Consider the following 17,496-nt stretch of genomic DNA (forward strand, 5'->3'; position numbering starts at 1 on the left):
GCGTGAGCTTCTTAGCGACAGAGGACGTGTATTCCTCTCTGAAGTCGTCAACGCACTCCTTGCCAAATGCCGTATCATTCACTGGATTACCACCACCTACCATCCCCAAACGAATGGCTTGACTGAAAGATTCAACCGTACCCTTGGCGACATGAATCTAAGTATGTTGCTTCAGACCACTCCGACTTGTACTTATCCTGTCTTTTGTGACATACGCATAAAATACTGCTCCACTGGTGACTACGGGCTTTTCGACAGTTTTCCTGTTACATGGCTTGACGATAACAACCCGTACCCCATCATTGTTCCGGACACCCTTGTGTCGCTTTCGGTTTCAGCTGTCCCTGCAGGCTTTTCTTCGAAGCTTGTTTCAAAATACCAGGGACCCTACCACGTTGTCTCGCAGACTTCACCTGTTAACTACATTGTTGAACCCGTTACGCCATCCACAGACCAGCGCGTTCGGGGTCGTGAAACCGTTCACGTACAGCGGTTGAAACCATATTATGATCCACTCGTACTTTGTTCACCGTGAATCGCCAGGATGACTCTTTTTCCGGCGAATACTATATGTAGTGAAGAGGAATGCCCACTACCGCAGCGACATCGACATGTTGGCGCGAGGCGCGAGCTAGGACTGCCTGGTTGCTGCTGCGGCGACGCCCGTAAACTCGGCCAGCTCTTGCTGCTTCTGTCCCGACGCTGCTACCGCTTTTCGCCTTGCATTTACATAACACTATATATATTTATACATGACGAGTTCAACTTCGGAAACCTGTTTGCTATTGTCCATTAGCCCTTTGTGTAATGCCACATGCTTAGCAGTAAAAACATGCCACCACGACTCATTTGTAAGCATACATTGACGGCACAGACATTCGTTTAACCCCACACTAAACAGTAAAAACATGCTGTCGCAGCTCTTTGATACATAAATGTGCTGTCAACGGGGAACAATCTGGGAACTATATTGCTCTATGCTGGCAGAAATTTCAATATCGACAACTTCTACCCCGCGCTTAGGAAGCGTAGTACTAGCTGTTTTGTTTCTAATAGTTTCCACAGAAACGTTAGTCATACGTTCTACCAATTAACATGAAACACTCACTTTCTGCTAGCACACGGGAGGTCCATAGAAAGCTTCAGCCTCACTCACTCTTAAAAATTTCACACCATTGCACACAGGGGATGAAAGAGCAGGGAGAGTGCATATGTAAAACAAAATCCCACTATAAAAAATTTAGAAAGCATCGCGTTCTTTCTCATGTTTAGCAGAATTGTTGCATTGCAGTGGCAGTGTCGCGGGTAGCACACTGCTTATGAGACCGTGCCCCATCTTCCTTCCACAATTTTTCTGCCATAGAATACAGAGCACACTGACACTCGATCATACTTCTTTACCCGGCACCCATTTCAGATAAAGGACATGCGCCCAACGAAACAAAAGGTCCACTACATGTTACTTGCAGGCCTTTTAAGACCACAAATGTCCAAATATTCCAAATCACAAGATTTTCAAATCCGTGAAAAAACTGGCTGCTGCGAAAACAGTTTAGCGTGAAGTGGTGAAGCCTTGTCGCCATCTAGTGTTTGTGTCACCGTCTGATGGCATCTTCGGCTGGCGGCACCGGTGGCGTCTTCCGTGCACTCATGCCGTGCCGTAAGCTTGTCTGGGCACCACGTGTGGGGTGTCACATGTTCAGCTGGGCCGGCCACGACACGAGTGCACGCCACGACAGCACCAAGGATGTCGACGGTGCCCAGCCGCGGTGGTCTAGTGGCTAAGGTACTCGGCTGCTGACCCGCAGGTCGCGGGATTGATTCCCGGCTGCGGCGGCTGCATTTCCGATGGAGGCGGAAATGTTATAGGCCCGTGTGCTCAGATTTGGGCACACGTTAAAGAACCACAGGTGGTCAAAATTTCCGGAGCCCTCCACTACGGCGTCTCTCATAATAATATGGTGGTTTTGGGACGTTAAACCCCAAAAATCTATCAATCAATGACGTCAACGGTGGAGCGTGATGGAATCCAACAGCCCGCGCACGCTGGCAGACGACGCGGTGACGTTCCATTTGTGCAGGCGTAATTTACAGCTGGCTCTGCCGCAGAACACGGCTGGATGGCACAGACAACGTGTGTGAGCTTACATCATCTGAGCGTACTCGCACGAGGCAACATTTGCTGCCAGGATTCCACTGGACCCCGAAGGCGATGCGAAAATCACCGTAACCCTCGTATAGTTGGTACAGAATCGGTGCAGCACAACCGCCTGGAGAGCAGATGCGCACCCAATAGACACGTAGCGTCTCGCAAGTGTCTCTCATTATTTGATTTTCTGTTTGCTCTCTTATTGCCAGTACAAAGAAGAGGCTGAAAATTGTCATCTGCTAAATGACGTCTCTCGCATAAAGCGCTGCTGTAGCGGACTCGAGATTTGTGGTTCACGCGTTTGGCTGGCCTGTAGCGAGGCGTGAAACTCGGGCGGTAATTGATGTAACTTTCTTTCTACTGTCACGTAACCAGTGCATCTCAGCCGAAGATGCCGTAAGTTTTTGTGTAAGAAAGTAACGACACTCTCCTCCGAGCACGGGTTTCATCTTTGATTATCCTTCCCATTTTCGGCGCACTCTGCACCCGGCGCCATTTTTCACCGGGGCTCCCATGGACGCGCCGCTGAATTATAGAGGACGCGCTTCATCTCGAGCCACTTGCGCACCGCGGTAGTGTATCGACTTCAGAACATTACTGAGCATAGGATAGGGAACACTGCAATGAATCTTTGTTTGAAGATTAGTTTCTTCCGAAAGCCTTGTGAATGTGGCATGCTACTTTCAATAACACTTCATGAAGAGTTCTATGATGCAGGCGTTTTTTTTTTTCTCATGAAAACATGAATTATGTTCTGATCATATATATTTTTGCTTGTGGCAAATTATAGTGACGTGAAAAGGAGCAGGCAGCGTCCACTCACTATCAGCTCGAGGTTATTTGTCTCTGTCGAGGGCGCTTCCTGTGGCTCTCGCAAGAGTGGTCAAGAAGACAGGTCCACTCGTATGCCTGCACCACATGAACCAGTTCACGAGGTGCCGCACCTTGCCATTTGTTTCAGTGATGTAGCACTGACGACCTCTGAACGACCTCTGACGACCATTTGTGTCGAAATGTGCAAAAGAGGAGCTGCGCTGGTTCATGATTTTCCTGCACTTGCTACGTCGACGGTGCCGGCGTTGCGCAGCTGCGCCTGCAGCTTAATATATGACGCAGCACTTTGGCGTAGGCGCCATAACCACCTCCACTAACGCTAACGCCATGTGTTTTGCCAAGATGTTTGCGCCTCATAAACTGTCCGCGTGTGCGGTTTGCCATCGGTCAGTTTTATCTCGACGTTGTAAACTAAGCGAGCAGAAATAAGGCCTGCACCTTGTCAACACATCGTTATTTGTTTCGGGTGTCGCACTGTGCCTGCACGACTGAACTTGCGCTGCATGATTTCTGAACTTCACGTGCACAGCCATGAACCGATTCCGATTGGTGCAGGTGAATTGAACTGAGCTATAAGGTTCGAACAGCGTCGCGTTTCAGGTTTTTCCCCCTAGTAGTTGCAAAGAACGCGGCTCAGATTGATCGTCAATGGAATATAGCAACAACATATAGAAAGCAGCTGTTCACTCACACACAATGTGTAATTTCGTTTACAAAATCACAAGTGACTGACACGCTGCAGTGCAAAAAGTTATCGGTACATAACTTCTCTGAATTAATACGCAACGATCATAATCTTAACTGACTGCTACATCTTTCTGGCAAAATTAATCGATGCTATAATTTCACTTCATGCTACATCAATAGAAAACGTTCAGCAAAAAAACCAGATATACGAGAGATGATTTTGAAACAGTCACTGAGTGAGCGAGAATTTTAGGCCTCTGCCTCAAAGTTGATAGCACCAGCAAGCGAGTGTGATCCCCGGAACAACTTTTGGACGTCGCTCCTGTGCGCAAGAAAACCAAAATTGTAATCATCACGAGATTACATCACCATATGACAAAAATTTATTACACGTCACAAAACTCATGGTCTCTTAATGACGTCATAGAGCCGTCCCGTAACTTACGCTACGAGCCATAACGGTTCATTTTCACTATCAGGTAGTTCATGTTTTTTGACAGTTTTTTTTTGGCAGTGGTTTTTTTCTAGCGACAGAACGCATTTGTGTCATTACTTTGCATGTGGACACCCGCCCCCTCTATTAAAAACGAACGCCATTCCCTGACCAACGCCAGTGTTGCCTCGATATATTCTTTCATTCCCTTTTTTTCCGCATTTCCAACAAATCCCAATGATCACGATAGGTGCCTACGAAAAGATGTGTCATAGCAGGTAACTTTTCGCTGTGGAAAGCAGTTTTTGCAGTTCGGTTCAGAGTGAATAACAGTTTCAGACGTCGATTGTATGTAGTCTCGGCAGAATATTCAGCGCATTCAGAAGAACAATATTTTTGATAAAATGCACAGTTGGGCGCAGAACATCTGTGTTTATCATTAAGAAAGGATGCCCAAATACTAGCAGCATTCGGTGATGCTTTCGCACGAGCAATAAGAAATGAGCCGTAACTAGCAAAGAACATGTTCTTGAAGAAATTAAATTCTTTCAGCCTATGTAGTGCAGTGACTACTTCTTATGAAAACTATCGCGTTTACCTAGATATTGTAAGAAAAACATAGTCATTTGTTTTCTGTTTGCAACAGTTTATAGGCGCAACCGCTGTGCATAGCGCCAGCAAACAACGCACAAAACAAAGCGCGCGCCATAGGGGAGACCCGCTCAAGTTTGCCTGCCGACGCCAGCGCTTGCCTTTCCCCTGCCAGAAAAAGCGCAAACTATTAGCGTGTAGCGACCCTTCCACTACCTTTGGCTCCCCCGCATTTGCGAAGTGCGCGCTGCGCGTGAAGCACCCCTCGTTCCGCAATGTCACCCCAACAGAAAGGGGTAACTGTTTCTGCGCCGTCATGCAGACACGAAAGGGATGACTCCACCAGTGAAATTCTACCGATTCCCAGACCGATGGTACGTAAAAAGCAGACGACAGGAATGGATTAAAGCAGTGTGCCGAAAAAAGTGAGGACACAATTTTTATTAAAAATTAGCACGTGCACAATGCATTCATCATAACGGGTGTTAATTCCTGCGTCACCCTTCCTCTTATCTATCGAGTTACTGGGAGAGGCGCGTCCCCATCTTAAAAGTATAAATTACCATAATACTTTCAACTTCAGTCTTTGAAGCAATGTTAAAATATTGCGAAAAATTATGTTTATGCTGCTACTATTATTCGATATAGTTGGGGATGTAGTAGTTGAAGCTGTGTACACATGTGGTATTGGTGATGTGCGGTTATATCTTTTTTATATCTACGCAGCGCCGACGAAAGTGTGTGGTTTGCAAAAGCTTTTACAATGATTTGTAGCAGACATTTTGTGGGAAACTGCAAAAATGACTCAAGTCTGCACCCGTCGTATGTGCCGACAGTGTTTCCAGCGGCTTACAATAAACGGGCACCTCACGCAGAAATGGCACGGAGGTATGATAGGCATTGAAGCGCATAACTATCTATGCATTTTAAAGCATTTTCTGAGGACTCTAGATTCCTCATTTTAAGCTCAGTGAAAATTCATTCCGCGCATGCGCAATTATCAAGTAAAGCTAATATAGAAGGGTTTTGATCAAACTTGACACTTTCACACCACCTCAATTTAAGGGTAAGATTGAAACGTGGTTAGTAACAAGCACATTGCATTCTTGATAGTTTTCATACAAAGTAAAAATGATTCAAGCAGCAGACAATGCAACATGTTTAATCAATAAGTTTTCGTACGTAGCTACGTGAAGTTCTCGTATGAAATATTTCTGTGCACACAGATGGACACAATTGCTAGTTTCTTTTAATGGGGCATTTCGACATCACAAATTTTTTCATAGAGTTTGATTTCATATCTAGTACTTATTTTATTTTGTGAATGTAAGGCGTTACTAACAGGATCACGGAAACCCCTTAAACGTATACTCATTTTGAGACTTCTTGTACATTTTACACTTGAAGATGATAAAAAAAATAATATCTGGCGCACTACAGATATGCTCAATGTTTATCACCGTACAATATCTGAATAAAAAAAACTCCAACGTATAAACGTTGTTGTAAACGGCACGATCTAATCTCTGCCACAACGTTATTTTGCTTTGGTGGAAGCGTCATTCTGTGAGGGCAGCTAGATGAGCACAAAATTCCGTGGAGCAGACTGTGCCGCAAGCTATTGCTCAACACGACCCAGCAATGCAAGATGAAGAAAACTCTGTTTTCCTTGATGTTTATGACACGCTGTCAAGTGGTTTAGGATCACTAGAGACGCCAGCGATGCAATCGCACTTGCCGCTGGAGATGGGACGCTCCCGCTTGAGTGGGCACAACCACGCCAACTACGAAAACAAAAATGCATTAGCCGTTGTTGCACGTCCATTGGCAGATACAGAGAACTAGTTGTTACTGAGTGTGCCGGGGCAGCCCGACCAATACGGTGCATATTTGATAGTGACCAAATAAAATGCCTTTATAGCAATGTGCTCTTCTAATGCAGATTAGAAACACACAAAAAAGTTTATCTGAAAACTGTGCGCTCACATGAGCTGTGAACTCGAAGTACCGTGATGAGAAAGGTGATGATGCAAGGAAGGACACGCGAGATATATGTCAATTTTCGTTGTGGGTAAGAAAGAAGCCCCAAATGGACCATTTATTTCTGAAGTGATGTGTATATACCACACGATAACTTGGATGGGTGCTTTTAAATTAAGGTATCCCAACAAATAGCAGTCACAGCGCAAGAACCCCTTAACGTAAAGCATGAGAAGCGGCCTTACCCATGCATCCAGTAACAAACATAGCGCATAGTACACACAGCAAACAAAATAAAACAGGTATATAATTATGAACGTACAGAAAGGTGTATTCACTTCTAACTCCACAGCGTAAACAGCGTCGTCTTTCACTTGCAAAACGCACTTTACTCTGACGAGGACGGCGTCGTCTGCTACAACTTGCTTCGCATCGGCTACATGGCTGAGCACATGCTGCCATTTTACGAAATTGCTGCCACGAAAAATATTCTCAATTGCGGCGATCCTATTAAACGCGGACAGAAGCGTATACTTCATAACCCGACGCCAAACTCTCTAAAAAACACGTGTAGAACGCGTGCAGGGTATGCGTTTTGAAAGCAGGTTGAAGGAGACAGCGGAGCGGTCAACACTTGAGTAACCAGTTTTCACCCAACATTGACCGACAGCGCCCGGCAGTGCAGCGCGTCTCCCGGCGTGGGTCTTCCTATGTTCAATACGGAGGCTACGCGCAGCCCTAGCGAAAAATGACTGAGCGAAAAAGAAAAAAATATCAGCACAGCGCACGCATTGCATGTCCACACAGGCAATCGCGAGAGACCAATCATCGCGCAGAAACAACAGTGGAGAAGGGTAGGAAATCGGAAGGAGGAGGGAGAGAGGTTGTCGCTCACGCGGCAGCAAGCAAAATGGTTGGTGGTACTTTCTAAAACGACCACTTACCAGGTCGCATACGAAATTTTACTTAGACCATGAAGCTGTTTGGTGTCCATTGAGGATCATTTTGCCACAAAAACGTTTGGAATCGGTTCATTACGAGCTGGGAAAAATGCTGTTTTTTTTTTGAAGCGGCGCGCAACGAAGGTGAGAGGAGGCGAGCTCGAAACCCTTGCCGCTCATCCGTGTAGCCTTCACAAGCCTAATCTCATCCCTATCCTCACCGTCATCCTACCAAGAGGTCCCGTGCGCATGACGCGCACGAACAAGCCTAACCCACATGCACGCGAGTGGCGTTTTTTTTTTAACCAGCATTGTTTTGAAGTTTACTGCCTGTTTCTGTGGGATGGTTTAGAAACGCTGGCTTAGACGCGGTACAATAAAGTGGAAGGCTGAGCCAGTTAGTATAGCATAATGTGGAAATATATGAGCGCAAAAGGTAGAGGGAAAAGCACTTCATAGGAAAGATGCTCACTTACAACTGAACTTCTATTAGAAAACGTTCATTGCACGAGAACACAAACGCGCACGCGCACCCGACTATCACTTCAAGATTCCGCTCCCCTCCCCTAAAAGAAAAGAAGGTATACGGTCATTTACTTCGACAGCTCAAAAAGGACACCTCTTTTTCACTTACTGATACCGAAGGAACACTGATACACGTGTTTGCGTTCGCCCTAATCTGTTCTGCTTCCATGGTTTTTCCGGTCAGTTTGTGTTTTGATTTGCCCAGAATTCTCGTGCTGCCAAGTTGCAGATCGCACCCACAATCCCCGCAGTGAATTGCAAAGTGCGTGCCACCTGCGAGAACCTTCAAGGACGTCGCATGTTCTCGGGGGGGATCCTCTAAACAAGGACCCATCTGGTCGATGTACACTTTTCCGTAGCTCAGGGGGATTATGTACACAACCCCTGAATTACACAGTAGAAACAGCGTGGCATGTTTTTAGTGCAACTACTCTTGTTCACCCCTCCACGATTTACTATCATGGGGCACAGTTTTGCCAGTTTGCAGGGAGCCGCAAGAACAACGTATACTCTGTGCTTGCACCCAATCTTTATCAAGGAGTGCGAAATCTTGTACACATGTGGGATAACTACAACCGTTTTGCTTGCCTTGTTTCCACCGTGTTGGTGGTACTTGGCATCTTCAACTTCTTTAACAAGGTACTGCCTACTGCCACAAGCAAGCTGTCCGAGGAGCCCGATCTGAGTAGGCGTCTTACTTGATTCCGAAAATTGCGTTTCATTTTATGTAGACATGATTTGCTGAGTGATGAACTAAGGCAGGAATTAGCTATCACCTTTTCAGTAGCTTGCTTTTAGAAGAGTCAAAGGGTAACAGGCCCATCTTTGACCACGGCGAAAACTCTCACCAAACGTGACCAACTGCACTAAAATCAATGTTAATATCTAAAAACTGCAAAGCCTCTCTGGCTGGGTATACAAGTGTGAATGAGAATGAACTTGTGCGTTGTTTAAAACAATCCAAAATGTTAGTTATTACTGAAGTGGGTGAACAGTTATCTTCCATGTTTAACATCACTAGGAAGATATCAACATATCTGTAGACATTAGGTACAGGTTGTCCGACGAGCTCATGTTGTAGCTTCCGGTCAAATTTTGCTAAGAATATTTAACAAAGCACAGGGGCCACACAGGACCGAATGCATATGCCCTTTCTTTGAACAACTGTCAAATCATCAAACTTCATATTGGTTGCACACAGGTCACACTGAAGTTGATCCAAGAAATAATCTCTACAATAATTAATGAGTTGTTTTGAAAGTTTACTCTCCCGAAAGAGTCAATAACCTGCCGTGTAGCTATAAATAGTTCATCGTGTGGGACAGAATAAAATGATTCTTCGACATCAACCGAAAAGCGATAAAGGCGCCCCACATGCCTGACAACAGGTCTCTCACCAGTACGTCTGAACACTTCAGTTTAAAGGGGTCATCAGCAGCCAATCAATTCAGATGTCATTGCAGGTAGGAGCTCACGAGATGCTGCCAACATCCCTTTTCAGTCACAATGGCTCGACGGGAACACATGGCTTTATGTGTCTTGGCCGAAAAGAATACTTCTAGAACGGCCCTTTGCAAGACTTCACGGTTTTTGAAAGACTTCCCAGTTCCATCTCTGATAGAAGAAAAACTACTCTTGAGTTAACCTCGGAAGGCATCCCGCTGAACGGTTTAAAGTACTTTTCTATAGTTCTTATTGCTTTTTCTTTGAACTGGAGTTGGCATAAAAGACGAATAGATGATGGTAGAATAGATGAGACGCAGTAAAATAGATGACCACATTGAGTGCGCGAACGCGTAGGAGCGTTCACGGCTGTCGTCTGCTCGATGCGCTGACCACGGGACCAAGGGGACACAAACGTATGCGAAACGCCGGGACTTGAGCCCGCATCTCGGTGCGATTCGTGGGATGAAAATGAAAAAAAAAAGATGCTCACACATTTATTGCGTATCATTATTTATCTAGAGATTATTTATTCTCTTCAAACAACAAATGCATAAAGCATGTGTTAAATAATTTTCGCCATGACACGTGCCACTGTTGGCGACGTAATAGCGAAGTCGTCTACGTAGATGACCAATGTTACTGCATTGCCGTGTACATCGGGCCATTCATACGAGCACGTCATGCCCTTATTCTCTGGGCACGCACCCGCGAAAGAAAGGGGAAGCAGCGCTCACCTTGGAGTTTGACCCAATTCCGCGGCGCATAGCTTTGCAAATTTAGGCAAACGTGATCATGAACCTCTCATTTACGCATTGCGCTTGTCAGCTGAAAATTGTCAAACCTGGTCAGTGGCCCTTTAAGATTCCCTTGTTTTAAGGCAACACTCACACCTTTATTGGCCTCTTAATGCTTTTGGCGTTTATATATAAATGAAAATGCGTTCAAATCACTCCCGTCGTATTTTGTTGCGTGACAGTTAGTGTATAGATAGACACCCCACAGCCACGTCTAGTTTTTAGTTATTACTTTGAAAACTGGTTCTACATTTTGAGGCCCGCTCAGCATTTTCGTGGCGCGATTTAAAGGTAAACATATTTGAAACAGACTTGTGTGGCGGCGTGAAATCATACGTATAATATTAGTGAATGGGTCTGTAATTGTACAGAATTTTTTCTTTAAATAAAGAACTAAAAACTGAGCATCACTGAAGTCTATGTTTGTATAAGTTCCCGCGGCCAAACAGATCTATATGTCAAATATATTTCAAGTCGCACGTGGTATACATAGGGCTCGTGAGTCTTTCTTTCAAGCCCATGTGAATTTTGCACAGAGCACGTCATGGAGGAGAAGGTCTCTCATCCCTTCAAGGATCCGCTGTCGGCAGTGGGCGACTGCCTGTTCCGTTCCTCGGCGCGCAAGAAAAGTGACAGCCGCACTAACTCACTCGTGCTGAGCACAGCGCGCAGACTCTGCCGCAGAGGTTTGGCAGCCAGCCCGTATGCTGAAGGACACCTTGCCGCCCAAGGTGAGTGGCTTATATGTGCTGGTAAAAACATGCAGGGCGGATGAAAACGATGTTCTGCCACAATATATTATCGTATATCTCATGAAAATGATTCCCTCAAGCAAATAACAATACTCATGCTGATGATCAGGGAGAATGAAAAGAATCATATATGCCGACTATTAAAATAAACAATGACCTCGAATAAAAGTAACATAAACACGAGACGTTTTGCCTCTCGTACAGGAACTCGGACAATTTTACCTTGGTCGGCGTTTTCGTTACTTTGCACTATGTTTGTCCCAACCAGATGGGATTCCATCGGATTCTTGACTATAGACAAGGAAGCTGTACAAGCTTCTCCTAAGGAAATCTTCACACATACACGAAAAAATGAGGGATACTTAAGCTTCGCCTATAAGAGTTGAACGCGATATCAAAATCTGGCCCCTAACGCGCCCTTCAACCGCTAAGTGCACACTTAATAATATGTTGTGTTACATACACACGCACACGCACACAGTAGATCGTGCGAGAGTGCGCGTGCAAATTGTACACACAGGTTTTTGATCTAAACCTGGAGTCACATAGGCTCCAACATACAAGCCGCGCTCGCCATCTGGGAGGCCATAGAGTCTCAAAATGCCTCACAGATAGCAGCACATTCTCGAGCGTTTGCTGTTTGCTTTATCAACGTCTCTGAAAAGTCATAATATGTTTTCCGCTAGATAGGCATAGTTGTCCATTTTTTAGAGCTGCTTGAAAGTTCCTTTGTGTTTTCAGCGGCGATGGCTACACTATCACGGTCTTTTTCGACGTTGTTTGAGGCTGCCCAAAGGCGCCTGAAAATCGCCGAATGGGCTCGTTTTCGTCGTGACACTTGTCGAAAAAAATGCGTTAAAGGAGCTTTAAAACACTCTCTCAGGTAACCATGGAATGAATTCACTAGAAAAGCTTATTGCCTGACGAATTGAACACCGCAAAATTTTTAATGATCCATCCAGTGCGAGTGGAGTTACAAAGGTTTGTCGCATGCTGTAATTGCATTATATTTTTTTTCGTCAAAACGAAAGCGCTGGAAGCTAAGCAGGTAGGGGTAGCAGGGGCGAAGAAGCTACGGCACCTCGTGGACTTGAGCATTTTATTTTTGTTCGAATGCGCGGCTTTCTCAGTGTGATCGCGGGCGCACGCGTGGACAAGTAGCGGCCTCCCGCGATGATCTCGGTAACTTGATTTTTCGGACACAGACGCACAGACGATTTTTCACTCACAACCAATGGGGTTGACACCGACAGCGGGATTTCTGCAGCACGAGCTCTCTAGCGCTATCGCGTTAAAGAATTACAGCGTATATTCGAAGTTAATTGGAATGAGAGGGCGAAGCTACGGACAATTTTTCGGGTAACCGTAACTTCTCCGTAGATCGCTACTCAGGCATGCGCATTAGTTACCACATGGGGGTGCATTATGTACAGTGCAGTTTTATCGGTCGTATATGAAGTATTGATCTGCGGACTTCATTTTCCTTTCAGTAAGACTGCCTTATATAAATGAAATGAAGTGCCAAAGCTCCGTGGATAGGACGCAATCTGAAGTTTTTAAAGTCGAAGGTCATACGCGTACCTCTTTGTTGTTATTTGCTGCGCTTTCATACTAGCCATACACATTTCCCCAACGTAGGTTGGCCAACCGGGCATGGGTATGGTCAACTGCCCTTCTATCTTGTTGTTCTTCCTCCTCCTTATTTTCTATAACCACAATAACAATGACAACAATAAGATTGTCACGTGCATCTCAAAGCATATCGTTGCGTCTTAATCTGTACAAGCCAGCCATCGTTTATGATAGCTACGTTAGTCACTAGCCAGTATGAAGGGGTAGTTTTTGTATTTATTGTCAAATATATCAAGGCTATGTCGATGTGTTTCCTAGGCTGACACGAGAGAGATTCCAGACAAGGTATCATCTCATTAGGACGGTTTCATTTGACAGTTTTATAAGAGCAAGTAAGCCATTACGGCGGTTTGGTCATCAATAGCTTGAAGTCCACTGCGTTCTCTGGCCGCGGCTTGCCGGCGCTGCCGTTTTGCTGCCGGTACACGATCCTTCCCCACCTTTCGATTGGTTAGCCGACGTTCCCGTGCCACAGTATCCTCGTGCGTTTGTTTTCATCTATGGCGAAAGTAGAATGTTTGCCTCGAACAGGCATATTTTTCTTCACCAAAAGCGACAGAACAAAGTATCCTAGATGTCTTAGAGATGTTTCGCGGGTACTTCGCTTATCAGCAGAATGATGAATCACATTGTAGCATAGTGGGTGCTTCAACGTCACCACGTATAGTGGGTACCTTGTATGTGCTGTGCCGTGATGGCAGAAACAGATTGTGTGGTCTGGAACGCGCTTGTTCTTTATCATCATCTTAAGGTGACGGCGAACAAGGCTTTATAATAATGCGCTTCACCCCTAAAATGCTGCCATGCGTGAGCCGGAACATCTTCATTTTGTTCGCGGTTTGTTTTATTTTACCTTCTTGTCTTTTTTCAACCAGACAAGTCTGCGTCGAGCTTTTGAATTTAGGCATTGTGTTACCCTGCCACCCTGTCGTCGCGCCTTCGGCACAGAGGACTCCAATGACTGGACTACCACCAACTCTGCGAGCACAGCCGCTCTCAACGCCGACGACTTTCCCAACCGCACCGATCTTGCCGACAAGACGAATGCCGTTAAGCCGAAATGTGAAGCCCACAACGTGGTTCAAAAGGGAGTCCCCGCTTACCTACGAGCGTCGGAAAACCGATTTGTGGCGTACCGTTGACCGTCGACCGGTATGCTTTCATTGTGGCGAAGCTGGGCACGTTTACAGAGTTTGCCGTTATCGCAGCGCTCAGTACTCGATATTTCCTCGCTACCATAATTACGCTACGTAGGACGATCGACACACGTACAACGACACTCCTATGAACACACCGCCGCAGAATCCAATGAGGCTCGGGCCACGTTCTCCATCTCCTGCGCGGGGCACTTCACCAAATCGTCGCAGTTTTGCTGATGTAACCAGGGGCAGATCCCCTAGCCCGCGACGGGGAAATTGGACGCAGCAATCTCGGGGGGTGGGGTTGCCAATAATCGAACTTCCGAACAGCCCCCATTGCAGACATATGACATCTCGAAGCCACCGATGCCGAAGACGACGACAGCAATGACTAAACCGACGAATGGAACAACTGCCGACGTAACCGACGTTATAGGCGCTGACCTCGTCGTTCACATTGACGGCTACCAAGAGACGGCTCGTGTGGACCCTGGCTCCCACTTTTCTATATTAAGCCTGCAGCTAGCCGACAGACTAAGGAAGGTGAGGATGTCATCGCAGGGACCCTATACAAATACTGCAGGAGGTCAGTTGATGCCACCAGTTGGAAAGTGCATGGCTCGACTCTTCATCGCTGGTTCCACCTTTGTCACCACCCTGGTCATTCTTCACCAGTGCTATAAACAGCTTATATTGGTTATGGATTTCTCGCGCGAATGCGGGGATATGATTTACATTCGTGACAGAAGCCAAACGTTCACTATAAGCTCGGAGACTGCTACAGATGAGGAACAACAGCCACCTCGCTTCCGTATTGCCGATGACAGTGTCATACTGCTGCCACGAAGTTGTTCCTCCGTATGCGTGCACTGTGACAAGTTACAAAATGGTACTTGCATCGCTGATCACATCAAGGAGCTCGCATTCTCTAGCACCATTTCTGTAGCCAGGGCTATCATCACTGTTATTGACGGATGCGCTGAACTGTTATTGGCAAATTTCAGCAGAGAACGCTACACATAGTTAAAGGCACGGCTATTGCCCATTTCGACGAACTCTAACAAACAGAACATTGTCAATTAGTGGAGGAAGCAGCAGCGTCTACTATCACTACACCGACACCTGTCAACGTTGGTCCAACGTTATCTCCCATTGAGCGAGACCACCTTCTACGGTGATCAACAAGTTCCACGGCTGGTTCTCATCCACATCAAGAGTTCACCTAACGACCCTCACGAAACACCGCATAATCACGGATTCCGACGCCAGACCCATCCGGCAAAATCTTTATCGAGTCGCTGCAAAGGAGCGTCAGGCAATTCAAAAACAGGTGAAAGCGATGCTAGAAGATGGTGTTATTCGTCTATCTAACAGTCCTTGGGCATCACCTGTAGTATTCGTCTAGAAGAAGGACGGCAGATTGCGTTTCTGCGTCGACTGCCGGAAGGTCAATCAGATCACAAAGAAGGACGTGTGCCCTCTGCCGCAGATTGATGATTCATTGGATAGACTACGAAACGTACGCTACTTTTCGTCTATGGAATTGAAAAGCAGCTACTGGCAAATGGAAGTGGATGAGACAGATTGTGAGAAGACCATCTTTGTTACGCCCGATGGATTTTATGAATTTCAGGTACTTCATATCAGTTTGTGTTCGGCGCCAGCAACATTCCAGCGTCTCATGGACACGGTTAAGTCGAGACTTAAGTGGCAAACCTGATTGGTGTACCTCGATGACGTGATTGTCGTTTGGGCGACTTTCGAGGAATACTTACGTAGGCTCGAAGCAGTTGTTGAAGCAATACGCTTGGCCGGTCTTACTCTAAAACCTGAAAAGTGCCCTTTCTGCTTCTACGAGCTTCCATTCCTCGGTCACGTCGTGAGCACCCAAAGAATCTGACCCGCCCCGGATAAAATTGCCGCCGTGGTGAACTTCCCGTCGCCATCAAACAAAAAATCAGTGCGACGTTTTTTTTTGGACTCAGTGCCTATTGCCGGCGGTTTATTTCTAATTTTTCGCGCATCGTATGGCCATTGACACAGCTTACTCGGGAAGACACCCCCTTCAGATGGGGCAAAGACCAACACCAGGCGTTTCACGAGCTTCGTCAGCGCATGCAAACACCCCTGTGCTGACCCAGTTCGATGAAGACGCTTCAACACTACTTCATACAGACGCTAGTAATGTGGGTCTTGGAGCAGTGCTCGTACAGTCGAAGGACAACAACGAAAAGGTAATTGCCTACGCCCGCAGGACGCTGTCCCGAGCGGAAGCTAACTACACTACGGCGGAAAAAGAATGTCTTGCAATAGTATGGGCAGTCCTGAGGTCTCGTCCTCATTTGTACGGCCGCCCATTCAACGTTACCAGAAATCCCCACTCTCTCTGTTGGTAAGTACACTTGAAAGATCCGTCTGGCCGTCTTGCATGATGGAGTCTTCGGCTCCAAGAGTTTGACTTCACTGTTGCTTACAAGTCGGGAAAAGGACACACCGATCCTGACTGTCTTTCTCGGTCTCCTGTTGAGATGGCCTCCCCGGACAATGAAGATGACGACACGGCCTTTCTAGGAACTGTGGACACCACCACCTTTTTCTCAACAGTAGCATGACGATGCTGAACTGCTACCACTTTAAATTACCTACAAGGGTGAACAAATAGCGCGCCGAAGTTATTAGCGAGAGGGCTGCCGTCGTACTGCTTGCGAAATGACGTTCCTTAAAAGAGGAACTTTTCACCCACCGGCCGCAGCTACTTGCTCGTCGTTCCTTCGTCGCTTCGCCGTGAGGTACTGCAAGCCTGTCACGACAAGCCTACCACTGGTCACTTGGGTTATGCAATAACATTGGCGAGGATAAGGCAGAACTATTACTGGCCAAGACTTGCCAAAGTTGTCAAATCTTCGATAAGTCTTGGCCAGTAATAGTGCAGGCATGTCTAGATTGCCAGCGTCACAAGCCATTATCCATCAAACCAGCTGGCCTGCTGCAGCCTGTCCGAGTGCCGGCAACACCGTTCGCACAAATTGGCATCAATTTTTTGGGCCCCTTCCCAAAGTCTGCCACTGGAAGCAGGTGGATAAACTTCGCCATCCCAAAGCAGGCAAGGCCGTGAACACGGAAAATCTGAGGCCCATATCACTGACTTCGTGCGCGGGCAAGCTTATGGAGACGATGGTACGGGATCGCCTCTCCCCATACCTTGAGGACTAGGGCTTCTTTTCAGACACCATGTTTGGGTTTCACCCACACATGTCTGCACAGGACGTCCTTCTCCAGTTCCATAGGGCTGTCATACAGCCCATAACTATGCAACACAATAATAAAGCCATCCTCGCCCTTGATCTGAAGGGGGCTTTCACCAATGTTAAAAACAGCAGCATCCTGGCTAACTTGAGCTCCACCGATTGCGGGGCTAAGGCCTTTGCATATGTCAGAGATTTTCTCTTTAAACGCCAGGCACTTCTTCGGATCGAGGACGAAGAATATGGCCCGTACATTATGGGAACACGGGGTACCCCACAAGGAGCAGTGTTATCACCGCTCCTTTTCAACATTGCTATGATTCGCCTTTCAAGCGAATTGGCCAGGGT

At 46.5% G+C, this 17,496-nt stretch overlaps 1 protein-coding gene across 2 annotated transcripts in view; it reads left to right on the plus strand.

Annotated features, from left to right (window-relative positions):
* Nucleotides 1-17,496, plus strand: part of LOC142804276 (uncharacterized) — a 545,204-nt gene that overhangs the window by 154,137 nt on the left and 373,571 nt on the right. For both annotated transcript variants that reach the window (XM_075891027.1, XM_075891028.1), the window contains exon 2: nt 10,917-11,111. In XM_075891027.1, the coding sequence (XP_075747142.1) occupies nt 10,917-11,111 (195 nt within the window). The remainder of the gene's footprint in view (nt 1-10,916; nt 11,112-17,496) is intronic.

Source organism: Rhipicephalus microplus, chromosome 3, assembly GCF_043290135.1.
Source record: "Rhipicephalus microplus isolate Deutch F79 chromosome 3, USDA_Rmic, whole genome shotgun sequence".
Lineage (NCBI taxonomy): Eukaryota > Metazoa > Arthropoda > Arachnida > Ixodida > Ixodidae > Rhipicephalus > Rhipicephalus microplus.